Here is a 19,753-nt window from a genome sequence, read left to right as displayed (position 1 = left end):
ATATAGATATTTATAATAATAAAGATTGATTGAAGATCCAAAGTCCTATCTCCTTTTTGGTTACCTCACGGCTTTGATAGACCTTGTTGTTTTTTGGGTCCGTCCCTTTACAAAACTAATACTTGAATGATAGTAACAGCAGCTGAGAGAGAACCTTTTCCTCATTGTCTAACTCTGCACCAGTTTGAGAATGTGCGATCTTCCTCATTTTTCAGTTACTCTCTCCCAGGTCCATTCTTAAATTCAATTAATCTTACCTTGCTACTGAGGGGAAAGGAATATGTTTGGTGTAGTCTTCATGATAGGATTGAGAAGATGTTGGCAAGGGGGGCCTATCTGCCACATCTTACAGAGCTTGGCAAGTCCACGACACTTCTGTTTCCAACCATTGTGTAAGGAAAAAAAAAAAAGAGTCAGACCTGGTCTTGAGTCAGAGTTTGCTCTCCTGGAGGGCACTTGTGCCCTGTCCCTTAGCCACAAGATGGGTCAGTCATCTGTAGCCAAGCAAGTTGAACAGGCCTGTAAGCTTGATTCCAGTCCAGACCTGTAGCCCCACCCCTGAGGACTCAAAATGTTTCTCGGGAGTTTATAAAAGATCACTGGGAATTTGAGGGCTGAAGACCAAGTCGTAGAGCAGAGCGGACTGAACTGTAAATTGCCATTGGAATATCTGCTACTTGTTATGTGGAAATGTGAGCTCAGCTGGATTTGTGCTATCAAAGCCCAGTTTCAATCCAGGGTTGGAATGGTTTACTGGCAGGAGGCTCTAACTGGCTAATTCTGAATAGCAGAGTTAGCCACAGAATTAGCCAGTTAACTTATGAGACTAACTCTGCTCCTCCCCAGAATGCCTGCTGACCACCCCCGAAATGCCCCTGTCTTATCCAGCTAGAATTTAGCTGGATAAGGGCTGAATATAGCCTGAATGTAGCCTGGACCTCATTGTTACACATTAATATTGGTGCTAAGGTTTTATATGGAAAGAAAGGAATTTTTACCTGAATACAAAACTAGCTGGCAGGCAAAAGGGTTTTTCCCCTTCATCTCTACCAATGCACTTAGATTAAATATTGATTACTAATGAATGCAATCTCAAGGGAGGACTGAAGTCAATGGCATTTGCATTGACCTGAAGTCCTAAAATATTGTCACCACATAAACTGAATAGGTCAATTGTTCACTATTTTTGCTGACAGAACATTCCTTAGCAGACTGATGCTGCAAAACAGAACAGGAATCCTGGCTGAGAACTGTTGGCAGTTTCTGAGTTCTGACGCCACCACTGACAGCATCATTAAAGAAAGTAACTTTCCTTCCATTAGATTCCTCTACAGAGGGAGGTGAAGATCAAACAAACAAAACCCGCTTGGAAAATGGCTAATGTAACCTTCCCCATAGACTCGGAGAGCACAATATAGCCAACGGCCACAATGTCAAACCACCCCAAACCTGCTTACTACAACTATTCCATAAGAGCAGAGTTAAATATTCCAAAAATGCACTTTTTTTTTTTTTTTTTGCTGGACACAACCCTGATTTACCTTTTTGTTTTCAGAGATCATCAATTGTATCTTTTTTGAGCATTGATGTGCACAGATAGTACAGGATGCTGACACAAGCAGCTCCTACCTTTGACCAGAGCTTTCAGGATGACCGTGTCCAACTCTTCACAGCCTTCTTGTTCAAAATCATGCACGGTTAGAAAATGCTGATGAGAAATGATGCTTTGAATCTATAATATGAAAAGAAAAACAATTGTACTGTTACACTCAGACTGAACAAGGTGCGGTCACGTAGGCGTATATAGAAAAAAAATGAGCCAGAGATTTAATTTTTGGGTGTTCCCTCCCCTCCCTTTTTCTCCCTGGAGGTTCTGCTGCTGCCCCCTCCCCAATGGCATTCTTGGGTGACTCAAGGAACCCTGAGGGCTAGAGTGGGTCCCAACTCAAGGGCACAAACCCAGGGCCACCACAATGGCAGCCGGATTCCTTCCCTCCCCCACCTCCTCCACAAGCAGGAAATTAGCAAAGGAAAGAGCAGGAAACTACCGTCTTCGATTAATGATTTATTTATTTGTATTTATTTATTTATCATTAATCGCCTCCAAAGATTTGATCCAGGTAGAGTACACTACTTGGAACGAAATGCAATAGTAATACAGGAACCATTCATAAATATGTGCAGACTAAATGAAACACAAACCTGCCAAGCAATCAAACTATTATCCAGCCCCATCACAAGCTTTTTGGAAGTGTGATTGATGCATGCAATAAAATGAATAAACAAACAGCGTTCATAACGAGGGTGCATGACTATATAAGGAGCAATACATACCAGAAATGTAATGGACCGATAAACAAGAGTATAACCGAGCCACAGGGAAGACAAGTTGGAAGAATATAGTAGCAAGTTAGTGTAAAAGGCAGAGAAAAGGAGTGGGCATCTTGGACCTGAGAGAAAAGGCTGTACCAGAGAACAGAAAGCAAGGAAGGGACTGGCCTCATGGCTCAGTGGCAAGTACTGCACACTGCCATGCAGAAGACCTGGGTTTAAATGCCAGACCTGCTCCCTGGACAGGATGGGCCATGCTGTGAAGGCAGCATTCACACCCTCTGGGGCCAGGGAGAGTCAAGCACTGATCAATGACGACACCTGATGGCCAGACTTGGGGTCCAGTTTAGTCAGGCTGCGGAGGGAGCTGTGGCCCATGGCCCATGGCACCTGGCTACGGATGGTCACTGCAATGGCTGGGTTGAATGGAGATGTAAAAATAGAATAATAAACCCTGGGTAGTTCCAAATGAAAGCCGATGGAGCTCTAACCCAATAGAGGACTATTCCAACTGTACTAGAAAGCCAAGGTTCATGGGTCACAGAAGTAGGTGTGCTAAGAGGGTAGCACAGAGAGATAGGAATATTCGCAAGCATCTCTTACAATTGATGTCCATCGTAATATGTTTTCCCATGAGAAGTTTTCTTTAGGGAATTTTTCCTTAAATTGTTTTTCAACAACTTCTGGCACAACAAGATGAGGTTCATTCATTAACTCTGCTAGGATGTCTGCAACACCCCCAGATCCTGCCACGATAAGCCAGGGAGCAGAGTTCTCCAAACCTTTGTGAATTCTCTGTGAGTGAAGAAAACGGGAAAAGCTATCACTTTCTTCATAGCTGAAACATAAGCATTTACCTCTTAGTTAAAATGCATGGAGCCCTAAACAGCTGCAGCGTACCATTTTTCCACCACCTACATGCAATTAACCTAATCTACTTCCTATGGGTTTAAGAATTCATGCTGGGTCTTACCTCAAGTGTATGGGGCCATCCATTCATCAACAAGCAAAGCACAGGAATTTCAATGCTACCTGATCCTGTAAGATATAAATGATGATCCATAAATCCCCTGAGTAGTAGCTCAAGTATCATGGTAGGAAATTTTCTGCTGAGGGGCATAGACTATTGCTTCCTCTGAAGCTGAATCCAGGTGGATTCTTCAAGTACCTCTTAAGGGTTTCCATAGATTGAGGTCTGTGGCACCCTCCCTTTGGGGATTCTTCTGTTTTAATCGCTCTTTCAATAACACATCCAAGAAGCAAGAGTTAAACCCTTGGATGAAGCTATCATCCCAATCCCCGCTTATTTATTTATTTAATAACATTTATGCCCCGCTTCCTCAAATCACAAGGATGGCCTGAGGAGGTTTACAACATACTGAAATTAAGACAATTAAAATACATCAACAAACATTAAATTATAGACTATTAGCTCTGCCTTTCTCACTGACCTATCCACACTCCTATCCTCTCGCACTGTTAAAATGATCCATAAGGCTATCACATACTAACAGAGAATCAACTACTCTCTGGAAATAGAAATGGATTGACCTCTTCCTAATAATTAAGGAAAAAGGTCAAGACATTTCTGTTTCCAGAAAGTAGTTGATTCTCTGTTAGTGTGTGGTAGTCAGGTGGATGATTATAATATGCCTTACCTCTAATGAGAGATTATTCCATAATCCTGGTACTACCACTGAAAACACCCTTGCTAGCAACCTGGTGAATCTTAACACTCAAACTGATGGAACCTCCAGAAGATATCCCCAATTCACCAGCAACACCCTGCCAATTCTATACTACTTCAGGTGCTTCTGCAAATATGGGTCCCCTGTCCCTCAAATCCCAAAATGCAAGCATCACCAATTTAAACTTCATTTATTGCACAACTGGCAGCCAATGTAGGCACACAGCAATGGATGTGCGCTTGTTCTCTTACTGCTCCATGTTACAATCCAAACCATAATATTCTGCAAAATCTGAATCCTCCTCACCAACTTCCCTGGTAATCCCACATTTTAAAGACATTACAATAGTCAATAACACTAATGACCAGTGCATACATGACCACACTCAATTGCCAATTCCAAATAAGATCTTATCTGACTTATCAAATGCAATTTAAAATATGCTCCATGCAATAAAAATAAAATTTGAGACTCAAACAGCCACTATCCATCTTTACTCTTAAAAACTTAATCTCCCCCAAAAATGGAATTATCGCCCATCCACTGCTGGCCTACTCTAAATAGACTGCAATCCAACTTTCCCATACACACAAACTCAGTTTTGTGACTATTTACTACCACTCAATTCCACCTCAACCATGACACTACTGCTGCTAGGCAGATATTAAGATACTGTCCAAGGTATATGAGGAGGTGATCGCAATAAGGTGCTTGCACTGCATGATTAGTGATGGATTTACAAATTTAACACTGTGTCTCCTCATGGTTTGATTAATTACTTAGATTTGACAATTGATTTGCAAATTTCTATTTATTTGAAGTTTATTTGAAACCTCACTGATTGAGAAAATTAATTTTTTTCCATTTTATGACAAATCAGTCAAAGGACTACCCAATGACTTTGCGTGGGTGACAGATTACTTTTCCACAAGTGTTCAGTACATTCAGACTGAATGTTTTAAAGGATGAATCATTATGTGATTCCCTTTTAACTCATTCAAAAACAGTGTTCTGTTCCCAGAGTGAATCTCAGTCAGGTGGTGGGTTTGGCATGGTTTGAAGTGCTGTGTGGATATAAAACTTTCCTATGAATTTGACAAAGTATTCCCCTAAGGCAGGCAATTGAGGCACTGAAGTCTTTAGATTCCTTGATCAACTTATGCAATTTTTCATACACACACACACTCAACATCAATCTTCCCCATCACATTCCTCCATTCCCCAATCACACAAAAATCCAAACTGGATCAAATGATGATCAGACCATGGCACTTACCTAACTCCCCCCACACTTAGACACCTACCTCTCTAAAATCCCATGACACAAATAACTAATCTAATATATGACCCCTTGGATGTGTAGACTCCCTCACCATTTGCATCAGCTTCCTGCCTCTAGGTAAGGCAAAAATTCTTGTGCTCCCCTATTAGCCTCTATATTTATCTGCTGATTAAAAACCCCTTATATTATAAAAAAAAATTGAAGCTATAACATCCAGTATATCCTCCAGTAACCCATCTGCCACTTCTTTACCAACCCCCAGAGGACACTACACTAATAATAACCCTACCACAACCGTATTCTTAATACTAACCAAAAGACATCACAACCCACACGAAACCCATATTGAAATACAGTATCTACCTCCATATCCAGTGCGTTGCTCTGAAATGTGCTTTTCCAGTTTTAGCCTTAAATGAGTTGTTTCATCAGCTTGCTCCTCATTCGTTTGATCCACCAAGATAAAATGGGAATGATTGTTGTCAAGAGAATATAATGGACCCTGTGCATTATTATCAGTTTTGTAATACACAGGACTCTCATTCTAGAAAACAAATATGAGTGGTTAATACTATAACACTTAAGAACTAATAAATCCATCTTTTTAGAAACAAAGAAATATGACGGCAGAAAAAGACCATATGACCAATCTAGTCTGCCATTCACATCAACTATTGGGGATGTGCAGCACAAAAAAATTTCTTTTTGGTTCATTTTTTCACTTCAGGAGGTTTATTTAATGTTTGCTTTTTCAGTTTGGTTTGTTTCCTGATAAAAAGAAATAAAATTTTTTTTAAACAAAACACAAGCTTCCCAATGATCATCCAACTCCCCTGCCACCCCCAAGATAGCCACAGGGCCCAAGCCTACCCAGCTGGGTTGAGCTGATCCCAACCAGGGCCTCCCAGGGTCCCTCTCATTCCTCCCCAGAAACATATGCCGGGGTCAGGGAGCTCCCTGGCCCACACTATGCCTTTCATGAGGTCTACAAGATGAAAAGAGCAGGAGCAATACTCATTCACCCATGCGCTGCCTACTGGGGATTTAAAATTGGTGCTGGTGGCCCTGAAACTTACACCAATGTGTCATCACTTTGGCATCTTTCTCAGGTGCAGCTGGCACATTATGTTGTATAGCTGCACCTGAATAAATAAAAAATGGCCTTTTATGGTTCATACGTGCCATTCAATCAGGACAAATGCACATCTCTTCCAACTACTCAGCTCTACAATCTGCTTATCCCCATGCTTTCTTGAATTCAGGTACTGTTCTTGTGCCCACCACATCCACATATATCCATCATCCTCCCTGTAAAGAAATATTTCCTTAGGTTGCTATCACATGACCCTCCCTCCTGTGCATTGATACCTTCGAGATATTTAAATGTTGCTGTCATATCTCCTCTATGCTGCCTTTCTTCTAGGATATAGATGTTCGGATCTTTAAGTCTGTCCCCATATGCTTTATAGCAAAGACCACTGAACATTTTGGTAGCCACCCTCTGGACCGATTCCATCTGGTTTATTTCTTTTTGAAGGTGTGGTCTCCAGAATTGCACACAATATTCCAAATGAGGTCTCATAAGGGTCTTGTACATGGGCAACGTCACTTCTTTTTTTTTTTTCTGCTGATCATTCCTCTCCCTATGTACCCAAACAGCTTTTCTGGCTTTTGTCACCTTATCCACCTGTTTGGCCATCTTAAGATCATCAAATATGATCGCCTACACTTGTGCATGCCGGGAAGCGCGCGTACATTATAAAATCTACCCCAAAATCTTAGCTTACCATTCCTCAAGCTTTGCTAGATCCCTCCTCATGTTTTCCACACCTATCTTGTTGCAGATTATGCTATCACCAGCATAAAGACAAACTTTTCCTGATATTCCTTCCACAACATTGCAAGCAATATTGCAGAAGGACTTTTGTTCTTATATATTGCATACTTAGATTATATAGAATGAAAATTTCACACTTATTGCAGTAGATATGTTTAATAATAGAGTCAAAGTTGCAGTATAGAACGTAGACATGAATGTGGCATACCTTTGCATTACTCAAAATTTCCCTGTGTTGAACATTATCTAGTGAAGCTATTCCTATTGCGACAACTTTAATTTTGGATGAAGTGCTTGCCAAAGAGTGATCTTGAACTGCTTCCCCTATATGCCTTGTTATTCCAGCTCGCAGACCGCTGGTAAAGAGCCAGGCACCTGCAAGAAATCCAAGAATGGACTTAGAAATATGTTGCACCTTTTTTTCAATACTTTGTGTATTTCCTACTATGGTACAGTATTTGGGTAGATGGTAGATGAATAAGGAGCACATTTTCCATCTACTCTTCCCCACATAGATTTTACCTGTTAGTTACTAACTGAATTTGAAGTCTTTCAAGATGCAGCTATTACTAGTATTAATAATATTAATGATAACTAGCAGAAGAGATCCTGCCTTTAAGGAACTGAGGTACATTTCAGTATAACGGTCACAAACAGCCAGTGGTTAGGAGGCTGTTACTGATCCAAGCTTGATGCTGTATGGTTTTAATGCATCTTTAGACATCTGAAATGATCCAAACAATCACATCTCTTGAAGAGGTTCTACTTTAATCCCAAGATGGAAGAAAATCTGCCCTACATCCATGAAATTACCGTTAAATAAAATATGGAGAAAGTAGCAGACTATGTTCCATTTGTGCAGAGATCATTGGATTTCTAGCTGAAACTGCAGTACCTTAAAAGCAGCAAACCTGTGCTCTGTGCTCCTTTCACCAGTCCTTTTCGCATAATGTCCCGGAGCCAAGGTTTCATCTGAAAGTTTTCTTCGCCCCCAACCAGAGACACCACCAAGTTTGGGGCTGCCAGATTCCATTCATTGATCATGAGATCAAATATAACTCCAGGATGGATGCCACATGGAACCTTAACAAACTGGAGTGAATGGAGAAGACACTCAGTGACCAAATGCAATAAAACCTGAAGATCTGCATTGTTGTCCAGTAAAATACGGAAACAAGTGCATTGCATGAGTAGAACAATTTCCCTATGGCCAACAAAGGACAGCAAGTCCTACAAGTATGGCTAAGTGGTGACTAAGTTCCTAGCTGCTTTATTAGATTACTTTTTTGCGTTACTAATGAACATAACTGATTACCTTTGTATGAATATAACTAAAAGGATAATTTTTTTGTGTCATGCCGGGGGTTAGTAAGCCCCTGGGCTACTGTTAAGTTTGCATAGGCCTTAACAGACAGTAGCTGATGTACCACAGGTGTAGGTCTTCTGCCTAGCCAACCACCTCCCCCTTGGGTTGGGCCCTCAGATTCTGGCAGCCGGCAGAACTTTCCTGTTATGATCCAAGGTGGTGACAGCTGGCTGAGCTAGATTGGAGCCTGGTCTGAGGGTGAGATGATAAATGCAGGGAGAACAGAGGGTGAAACAGGGAACCACAGGGCTCACAAGGATGACACCAGGAGCAAGTCTGATGATTTTTGCCTTATGATTTTGTACTGTGCAATAATCTGTATATAGGTTCTGTTATAGCTCAATCCCTTAGCATATACCCTTAGCATTCCCTCCTTGATGTTTGTATTTCATGTAAGGGCTCCTCCCAACTATTTTTATATGTTACCTAGTTACTATATTATCAGTTATTTGTAAGGGCTCTGCCCAATGGTTTTTTTGTTCACTGTAAACCGATGCGATGTGCGAACGGTCATCGGTATATAAGAAATGTTAAATAAATAAATAATAAATAAATAAGTCAGGAAGCAGGAACAGCAGCAGGAACACCAGGAATGCACAAGAACACGCTGGGCAATGAGCACTGAAAAAAAAAAAAAGCAGGAGACCTGTTGTGAAGTCGTTCTGAGCCTCCCTTTATACAAGTCTCAGAACTACTACCCAGGATGTAATGTCATTGGAATATTTCACAGGAAGTCCTGTAGGAAGTTCAGCCATGTTCCTTGGATGCAGCATGATGCTGGAGTCATTTCAGACCAGAGGTGTTACAGTACCTCCCTCTTAAGCCCCTTCCCAAGACCCCCTAGGCTTGGGATTGTGGGGAAAGATTGATTAAACCTCTTGGTCAAGAGAGGTGCTTGGACATTGCCTGCTGGTTCCCAAGAGTTCTTCTTTGGTCCATATCCCTTCCAAGAAATCAAAGAATAAAGTTTATCCCGCAGTCTCTTGGCATCCAGAATTTCTTGAATTTCAAATTCCAGGTTGGTTTCTGAGGAGACTGAGGTGGTGCTGGTCGTCTGTTGTGTTTACATGTAATGACCACGGCTTTAACAGTGATACACAAAATGCATGTGGATGCGTAAAGTAGAGGGCAGCTTCAGTTGGTATGTGACAGGTCCCACCCATTTCATTATAGGATAAGGGCCAATAAAGTGAGGGGCAAACTTAGCGGAAGGAAGCTTCATAGATGGTTCTTAGCCACACCAAGGTCTCAGATAAAAGTAGGAGTGTGGGGGCAGCCTTCTTCTTGTAGGCTTCATCAGCAGCTTTAATAAGAAATTGACTGGTAGTCTTCCAAAGATACAGCAGGTTATTTCCTTTTGGTTAGCTGCCGGTCCTGTTGTGGCCACAGATACAGGAAGGAACACCATAGGGGGTCTGCTATGGACCATGAAGAATGGCGATGTTACTGAAGATCCATGAGTGTGGTTGTTATAAAAAAAAATTCTGCCCAAGTTAACAATGGGTTATTTGGAGACGTAAGCTTGAAGGAAGGCTTCAGAGTTTGATTAGTTCTCTCTGTCAAACCATTAGTTTGGGGTTGATAGGCTGAGAAGTCAAGAGACATGTCAAACTTTTTGCAGAGACTCTTCCAAAACTTTGAGGTGAATTGAACACCAGAGCACTTATAATGTGCTCTGGTATACTGCGCAATCAAAACATTTCTTTAAAGAAGTGATGTGCCAGGTTGGGGGCCGATGACAAAGCTGGTAGAGGGAAAAGCAGTCTACTGTGACCCAGATAACTGTGTGGCCTTCTGATGTGGGAAGGTCAGTGATGAAATCAGTGGAGATGTGGTTTCAAGGCTTGTCTGGGACAGGTAGAGGTTGGAAAAGACCCCAAGGGCACTGGTGAGAGGGTTTGTTGTGGGTACAATTGAAGTATGTCAACATATACCTATACATCTTGAGCCATTCTGGGCCACTAGTATTGGTGTGAAATCAAATCCAAATTTTTCCAGAATCCCTGATGTCCACCCAGCCTGGAATCATGACTTCACTTGAGGACCTTTCCTCTAAGGCATGTGGGTACTACTGTCATGCCGAATGGAATGGTGAAAGAGGTCGCAGCAAGAATCTTAGCCAGGACTAGAATGAACTATGGCTCAGTGGTGGTATCAGATGTATCAAATGAGCATGATCGGGCATCCGCCCTGGTATTCTCATCAGGATGAAAGTCTAGATGGAAGTCAAATCTATTGAAAAGTAATGACCATTGAGCCTGTCAGGGATTGTCTTTTGGTCTCTTGGAGATAAAGGAGGTTCTTGTGATCCATTATAATAGTGAAAGGATGTTTGGCTCCTTCCAAGAGATGCTGCCATTCTTCAAGGGTGAGCTTAATGGACAGAAGTTCCCAATTACCAGTGGTGTAATTATTTTCTGTGGAAGAGAACTTCCTGGAAAAGAATGAACATGGGCATCATTTGTCATCTGCAACTGTCTGGGAGAGAACTGCCCCTGCCCCAGTGAAGGAGGCATCCCTATCGAGATAGGAGGGTCGGTCAGGATCAGGATGCTGGAAGACTGATGCAGACTCAAAGACCTCTTTAAGTCTCTCAAAGGCTTGAATGGCATCTTCAGGCTAGTCTTTCACCCCTTTGCATGTAAGAGCTGTCAGGGACGCCATGAGTGAATAATGAGGAATAAACTGGCAGTAATAATTTGAGAATCCTAAGAAATGTTGTAAAGCCTTGAGTCACATTGGACTGGGCCATTCTCTGATGGCTGCTAGTTTGGCAGGGTCCATCTTCAGACCTTGAACAGAGATAACTTAACCCAAAAAGGGTAGTTCAAACTGCTCAAAGGAGTATTTCTCCAGCTTTGCAGCCATATAGTCTGTTTTCACAGTCACTGGAGGACTGTTCAACCCTGGAATGATGTTGTGTGAGACTCTGGGGAAAAAAATAGAATATCATCCAGGTATACTAGAACGCATTTCTGTAGGAAGTCTCTGAAAATATAACTTTATGAAGATTTGAAATATGGCAGTAGCATTGGCCAATCCAAAGGGCATGATGAGATATTCTTAATGTCAGTCTCTTGTATTCAATGCAGTCTGATTCTGATGAGATTGTAGGCTCCTCGATGATCCAATTTAGTGTAGATCTTGACACCCTGGAGGCGATCAAAGAGTTCAGAAATAAAGGGTAATAGATATTTGTTCTTAACAGTGATAGAGTTTAGGCCACGATAATCAATGCAGGGCTTCAGAGATCCGTTTTTTTTTGGTGATGAAGAAAAAACCCCTCCTCGCTCCAGGTTTTCCTTAATGTACTCAGTCATTGCCTGGGTCTCTGGCACTGACAGAGGGTACACTCTGCCATAAGTAGGTACTTTCCCTGGCTGGAGATCAATAGGACAGTCATATGATGAGGGGGAAGGACCTCAGCTTGTTTTTTGCTAAATATATCATGGAAAGCCACGTAGGCCCGAGGGAGACTGGGTGGTATTGTGAGATCAGAGACTGAGGTAGGACAGGCAACTGGATCGAGGCAATGCTGTAGGCAATATGGGCTCCATGACTGGATGTCTCCTGTAGACCAGTCCATGGGAGGGCCATGTCACTGGAACTAGGGTAAACCCAGTCCTAGGGGATTGACAGAGCTCCTGAGGATGTAACATGAGATCTATTCATCTCCGTTAGACTTTTGTCATTCCAGCAAAGCTCTGTTGCCAGGGTCCAGAACTGAATCACATACTGACCTACAATTTGTGAGCCCTGGCAGAGATATAGAAAGTCAGCTGCAGAGGAGGAGGAGCTGCCTGGTTCCTCGAAAATTCTCTGTAAACGTGCCAGAAAGTCAGTTGGGTGTTAAACGAGGAGTTGTGTTCTCATAGCGGGGAAGCCCAAGCCAAGAGGAGTGATATAATATATGCCACTTTTGCCTGGTCTGAAGGGAAACTGGCAGCTTGAATCTGGCACTGACTGAAGAAGCCCCTGCAGGTTTTGGGACTTTCATCATAACAGGGTGGAAGCCAAGATGAATAGCTGATGCCTCAGAGTGAAGTTGCAGCACTGGTGGAACCAGGACTGGAACCAGAGGCTGAATAGCTGGGCCCTGTGACAGAAGGGCATCCATGCGCTGAGATAAGGTTTGCACTGAAGTGGTGAACTGCTGGAATTGCAAGGCCAAACCTTGCAGAAGCTGAAGTGCTGGTGAGTCAGCAGAATTAATGGACTTCACAATCTAGCACGCCAGGGGTGGGGTGGTGGTGGTGGGGAGTTTATTGAGCCCTTGTGCCACTGTTACGTTTGCACTGCTTATCTGGTGTGAGTACAAGATAGGCCTTAACAGACAGCTGCTAACACACCACAGGTGTAGGTATTCTGCCTAGCCAACCACCTCCCCTTTGGGTTGAGCCCTCAGGTTCTGGCGTCTGGCAGGATTTTCCTGCCATGATCCAAGCTAGACAGCTGACCGAGCTGAGCAAAACTGTAGTCTGGTTCGAGGATGAAACAATAAATGCAGGGACACCGGGTCAGAGAAGACAATGGAGAGTTTAACAGGGAACCATAAGACTCACAAGGAGGACACCAGGAGAAAGGAAGGAAGCAGAAACAGCAGGAGCACCAGGAATGCACAAAAACACGCTGGGCCACTAGCACCGCAAAAGAAAGCAGGAGACCTGTTGCGAAGATACTGGGTAGTAATTCTGAGACTCCACTTATACAAGGCAGGATGTGATGTCTTCAAAACATGTCACAGGAAGTCCTGCCAGTAGAACCTATAAAAGGGATCAAGAGCTGCAGGAAGTTCAGCCATGTTGCTTGGTTGCAACTTGATGCTAGAGGTGCTTCAGAGCAGAAGTGTAAATGCCCACATAAGAAAGTCAGCAAAAACGTAAATAACTTATGTCTATTTTATTTATTTAAAAATGTATATACTGCACAACTATCAGAGCAGACCACCAAACGTTTTAAAGTTTTATACAAAATCTCTAACACACAGTCATCCAATGCAAGCTGTACCATCGGCTCTGCAAGCCATCAAAAAACCTCCCTATTTTAAAAATTTCAGTTTTGGCCTTATTCAAAACCAGTGTACTAGCATTCATCCAACCCGACTTCTTTGTCAAATAGTTACTAACCCAATCAACAGGCTGCAGTTATGCTTGAATCAATAGGCACGTATGCTCACTTTATTTATTTATTTATTTAAAAACTTTTCTATACCGTCGTTTAGTAGTATACCATCACAACGGTTTACAGATAGGCACATAAATAAGTCTGGTTAGGATTATAAATTAGCTAGTAGGTGCCAATAAAGTTTCGGTTACATGATTCAAATAATATACGCTATTTGGATTGTGGATTGGAAATTCCATTTATATGAATAATAGGATATCCATATATGAGAATACTGTACTCTTAAATTAATCTTTAGGTATGAGAAAAAATAATAAAGGAGGGATAACTGCTATTTGTTGACTTTTAACAGTGTGCCGGAGTTCTCTTTCTTGTCCGCTAGTATTCCTTACTCCCCACTCTCATTGTGAAAAGCTTTTTTGAAGAGCCATGTTTTTAAGCTTTTTTTTTAAAGAGTTTTAGATCTTTCATTAGTCTTATTTCGAGTGGTAGTGTGTTCCATAATATTGGACCATAATATTCCATCAAAACTACGCATACACAATCGCATCTGCTATAATGATGCAGGCATTTTTCAATAAATTCTATACGTGTACTTTTGAAAATCCAAAAGTATGTATCTGTCCAAACCCCTCTCCAACTGTGCTCCGGGAACTCTTCCACGCAGACTTAATATTTGCATTTACAGGACATAGGAGCATACATTTATCTACATATCAGGAGGTAGTCTGGTTAAGGACTCAGGCTAATATTTAATTTATTTATGGTTATGATTAGGTAGGTATGTACCTTCAGCCAGCTCTGTATCAATGTGTATCTGACAATGAGTTTGACTTTAAAAAGAGTAATGTAAGGATTATAATATGGTGGAAGAAAGGTTAAGAGTTCTTGTGTTATGTTATTTACAATATTGTAATTGTTGAATTGTAAATATGAGCTAATCTGGAAATCCTGTAATTTTTTATGTTAAAATTTTGATACAAATTTTAATAATAAAAATGTTAATAATAAAAAGTTTAACAAAAAAAATGGAGGGCAATCTTTTCATAGGTAAAGCATTGTTTTAGATGTAGAAATGCCTCTGAAAATTTAACTCCATTTTTAGTATGGATTTTATTCCATCGGCCATTACCTCTGTAACTGATTATTTGTTTCATAAACTGTAATTTTTGGTCACGTTTTGTGTAAAGACCCAGTTCCAAACTACTGTTTTATGCACGTAAATGGCTTTTAAAATCTTCCCTTAGGGGCAGATTTTCAAAGGGGTACGCGTGTAAGATACGCACGTACCCCCCCCGAAAACCTGCCCCAAGTTCCCCCTGCGCGTGCCGCCCCTTTTACGAAGCCCTGGGACTTACGCGCGTCCCGGGGCTATGCGGGCGCCGGTGCGAGTGCCCTGCGCGCATAAATCCGGCTGGATTTACGTGCGCAGGGCTTTTTAAATCCAGCCCTTAATGTATAACTAAATTTATTGCAATCATACCCAGTCTTTTTTTTTTCTGTTTTCATACCTTCCCACTCTTTCTTCCACAACTCATGAAATCAATTTCTCCAGTGCTGTACTGGCATTCCCTTTTGAAGGTTTCTTTTTTCCAGCTCCTGTAGTTGGTTTCTGTGGGCTTTTGGGGTGCAATCGTCTGAACAGCAGGACACAAACCTTCGCTATTGGAAAATAAAAACACTCGCTGATGAGTTTCAGACCTTGTTGACATTTGGATAAAAAGAAATTCATCAGAACTGAAATTTAAAAAAATGAGTACATTCTTTGGGAACTATTTAATTCCCCTGAGCTGTCAAAATAGATTATTCTCAATGATTTGTAGGCCATTAAAATAAACCCTGTATACCAGTGGTCCCCAACCCTGTCCTGGGGGCCCACTAGCCAGTCGGGTTTTCAGGATATCCACAATGAATATGCATGAGAGAAAATTTGCATGCACTGCCTCCATAAGATGCACATTTTCTCTCATGCATATTCATTGTGGATATCTTAAAAACCCGACTGGCTGATGGGCCCCCAGGACAGGGTTGGGGACCACTGTTGTATACTGAGGATGGCCTACTTTTAGGAGGTAGTTTTGTAACAGACCACATAAATTTGCAGGTGGTTACATTTTATTTATTTATTTATTTAAAAGTCTTTTATACCGATGTTAGTCGAAACATCACCTCGGTTTACATGGAACAAAAGCAACGGAAATTACAAGTAACAGGGGAAGGGTAAGGGGTACAAAAAACCATAAGGAGAGCAGAGAAGCATAGGAACAAACAACAAGTGAACTATGTCATAAGAACAAGGTCATAGTCAAATTCAGGTCATGATCCATCACAATTCAATATTCATCAAGGGTGTTGGGGAAAGGCTTGTTTGAATAGCCAGGTTTTGAGCTGGGCTCTGAATTTGGTGATGCAAGGTTCAAGTCTGAGGTGGGTTGGGAGTGAGTTCCAGTGCATAGGTCCAGCAATGGAGAGCGCCCGATCCCTTGTAGCTGTGAGGTGCGCTTTCTTTAGGGATGGCACATGGAGGGACCCTTTGTTAGTGGTCCTTGTCGGCCGATTCGAGCAGGCAAATTGGAGGGGATCTGCCAGCCAGTTGGAGTGATGGGAATATAAGGCTTTATGTATAATGGTCAGGGATTTAAAGAGGATGCGGGAGGGAATAGGGAGCCAGTGTAGGTCCTTCAGTATGGGGGAAATGTGGTCGTATTTGTGAGCGTTGGAGAGGGTTCTGGCTACAGTGTTCTGTAGCATTTGGAGGGGCTTTAAGGAGGAGTAGGGTAGGCCAAGAAAGAGGGAGTTACAGAAATCCATCTTGGATGCCAGTGTAGCCTGGACGACAGTGCAGAAGTCACTAGCGTGAAGGAGAGGTTTCAGGTTTTTTAAGACTTTAAGTTTGAAGAAACCCTCTTTGAGTATGGCACTGATATGTTTTTTGAAGTTCAGTTGTTGGTCGATTAGGACCCCCAGGTTCCTTGCGCAGGGCTGTGCATGAAGAATCTTGATAGCAGAGTCAATTGTGAGTGCGGGATTGGTAGGGGGGTGATGGGATATGAGGAGGCGTTCAGTTTTCGCAGTGTTTAGAGCGAGGTGGAGGTTGGTAAGTAAGGAGTTGATGGCAGCGAGAAGGTTTCCCCAGGATTCAAGGGTGTCAGATAGGGAGCCTTGAATGGGTATGATGATTTGCACATCATCAGCATAGAGAAAGAATTTGAGGCCAAGTTCTGATAAGAGTTTGTACAAGGGGGTGAGGTAAATGTTAAAGAGGGTAGAAGAGAGGGAGGAGCCTTGGGGGACTCCTTGGGTGAGGGTGTAGTGAGAGGACTCAGCATTGCCTATTTTCACGGTGAATTTACTATTGTCGAGGTAGGATGAGAACCACTTAAGGGCTGTGCCGGAAAGGCCAATGTCGGTTAGGCGGGCAAGGAGGTGGGTGTGATTTATAGTGTCAAAAGCTGCTGAAATGTCCAGTAGAGCAAGAAGGTAGCTGTGACTTTGATCCATTCCCCTGAGTAAGTAGTCAGTCAAGGAAAGTAAGAGGGTCTCAGTGTTGAGGTGTTTACGGAAGCCAAATTGAGAGGGGTGGAGAAGGTTGTGAGTTTCAAGGAATTCTGTAAGTTGCGAGTTATCGACCTTCTCCATGATTTTTGAGATGAAAGGGAGATTGGAGATAGGGCGAAAGTTGGCAGGGTCCTTGGGGTCAAGTGCAGGTTTTTTGAGCAGTGGTTTGACCACAGCATGCTTGAGTGGGTCAGGGACAATGCCTGAGGAGAGGGAGCAATTGATAACATCTGCAATGGGTTTGGAAATGATGTCAGGTATGGTGAGGAGGGCTTTGGTGGGGATAGTGTCTGATGGATGAGTCACAGGTTTCATCTTTTTGAGGATAGATGTGATTTCAGTAGATGCACAAATTACACCAATTTTCTGCCACAACTTCCAATTTCATTAAATTTAAAGCCACCTCCCCCCCTGCTCCCCTCCCAAGACTCACCCAAAGTCCCTGGTGGTCCAGCGGGGGGGGGGGGGGGGGCGGCCGGGAGCGATCTCCCACTCCCAGGCCGTCAGCTGCCAGTAATCAAAATGGCACCGGCGCCCCTTTGCCTCAACATGCGACAGAGGCAGAATTATGAAGTCCTTATAAGTGATGAAAAGGAGTAGATTTGTACAGTGCAGCTGGCACTGCACTGTACAAATCAACTCCTCTTGTTTGACTTTTCATCACTTATAAGGGCTATAATTCTTTACTGATGTCAGTTTTACTATGAATACCTCTGAATGTGTCTGTAACAGCACCCACCTCCCGAAAACCCACTCCATTTCAAAGTGCCCCTCTAGAGTGGTACCTATATAGAGAGTATTAGACTGACTCTCAGCAGTAGCAAGGGTCAGTCTTGGACCTGCCCCCAGAATGCCCTGCGGCCATTTTTGCACGAGCAGCGCTTTTAGCTGCTTTTGAATTTTTTATTAATCCACTATGTGTGTTAATTTTTATAAAATGCCTACATTGAAATCAGCCACAAAATAGAACAATAATTCTATCATAGATCAATGATTACTTTTAAATCAAGATAAGACTCTACTGATTACAACCTGCAAGAATTTGTATATTCTGCAAGCTGATTCTGTGCAAAGCACATGGCGTCATAATTCTCCATTCACTACAGTGTCCTTATAAAAAAAAAAAAAATAAAATAAATTGGAAATGACTCCCCTATGCATGACGTAGTATAGCTATGAATGTCATTTTGTAATAACACAGGTAACTTATGCAGCAAATTCATTTACAAGTCTCACCCGTACACATGCACATTGACTTTGAAAATCATCCCACTGTAAGTACCCACGTTAGTAACATCTGCTATATACATTTTCCATGTAAAGTTACACACATACTTCTTAAAATAAACACTTGTTTATTTTAAGACGTATGTGTGTAACCCTTCTTAAAATAAACACTTGTTTATTTGTCGCCGAGGGGCGTCCGCCCCTCGGCGACAGTTCAGTTTCATGTAAACCGGTGCGATATGTATCCTGTACAGCAGGGGTGGGCAGTTCCAGTCCTCGAGGGCCACAAACCAGTCTGGTTTTCAGGATATCCCTAATGAATATGCATGAGAGAGATTTGCATGCACTCTGCCTCAGTTGTATGCAAATCTATGTCATGCATATTCATTAGGATATCCTAAAACCTCGACAGATTTGTGGCCCTCGAGGACTGGAATTGCCCACCCCTGCTTTACAGGAACATCGGTATATAAAAGTTAAAAATAAATAAATAAATAAAATAGAAAAATATACATGTAAGTAAAAACTCTACCCTTGGGAACACTTCCGCATAATGCACAGTGCAGATTCACTTCAGCAGGATATGCACGCATAAGTTTATCTGCACATGGGATGGGCAATTTTATAAATCCCATTTCTGCATATAAAACAGCATTTTACATATGGCAATGCATTTGAAAATTACCTTTATTTGTATCTCCAGGTCTTAGTCAGTTTGCATGAGCAACCCAGCATGTCTTTGCCCACATAGATGTAAAATTTAAGGTGGTAGGGATCCTGGTGCGCATTTGTGCGCGTAACAACAAATGCGTACATGTGTGCACATTTGCCAGCGCTCGCACATGGACGCGCCGATTTTATAACATATGCGTGTATATGTATGTGTGTCATAAAATCGGCTATCTGCATGTACATGCACACACAATTTTATATTGACGTATGCATGTCAGCGCAAATGCTGTCTCGAGCGGGCAGAATTTTAGTAGGTATGCACCGCAATGCGAAAGGCCTTTTTCCCAGTTTGCTCCCAGTTCTCCCCAGTAAAGGAGAGGGCTTCCTAAACCCCCTATCTAACTTGCTTCCCTTTTACCCTATCAGCCCCTAGCCTTAAAACTCCGCTGACTAGTCTTGTGTTTTTTTTTTTGTTATACGACTTAGCAGAAGTAAAGTTATGCAGTGAGGACCCTGGTGCGCATTTGTGCGCGTAACTACTTATGCGCGCTGACTCCTTGGTGCAGTCCCGGCCCGCCCACACCCTGCTTTTGGAAAACTTTTTATGCGTGCCCCAGGAGATACACGTGTGTGTCCTTTTTAAAATCCGCGTGGCGCACGCGAGTCCG

General features: G+C 42.3%; 1 protein-coding gene across 1 annotated transcript in view; it reads right to left on the bottom strand.

Annotated features, from left to right (window-relative positions):
• The window catches only part of TRPM5 (transient receptor potential cation channel subfamily M member 5), a 90,408-nt gene that overhangs the window by 57,188 nt on the left and 13,467 nt on the right, over positions 1-19,753 (bottom strand). Inside the window, 7 exon segments of the mRNA XM_029582954.1 lie at positions 1,630-1,732; positions 2,935-3,126; positions 3,305-3,369; positions 5,665-5,845; positions 7,347-7,513; positions 8,050-8,230; positions 15,140-15,290. Coding sequence (XP_029438814.1) covers positions 1,630-1,732; positions 2,935-3,126; positions 3,305-3,369; positions 5,665-5,845; positions 7,347-7,513; positions 8,050-8,230; positions 15,140-15,290 — 1,040 coding nt within the window.

This window comes from Rhinatrema bivittatum, chromosome 17, assembly GCF_901001135.1.
Source record: "Rhinatrema bivittatum chromosome 17, aRhiBiv1.1, whole genome shotgun sequence".
In the NCBI taxonomy this organism is placed as follows: domain Eukaryota; kingdom Metazoa; phylum Chordata; class Amphibia; order Gymnophiona; family Rhinatrematidae; genus Rhinatrema; species Rhinatrema bivittatum.
This window is presented reverse-complemented; position numbering and strand designations above follow the sequence as displayed.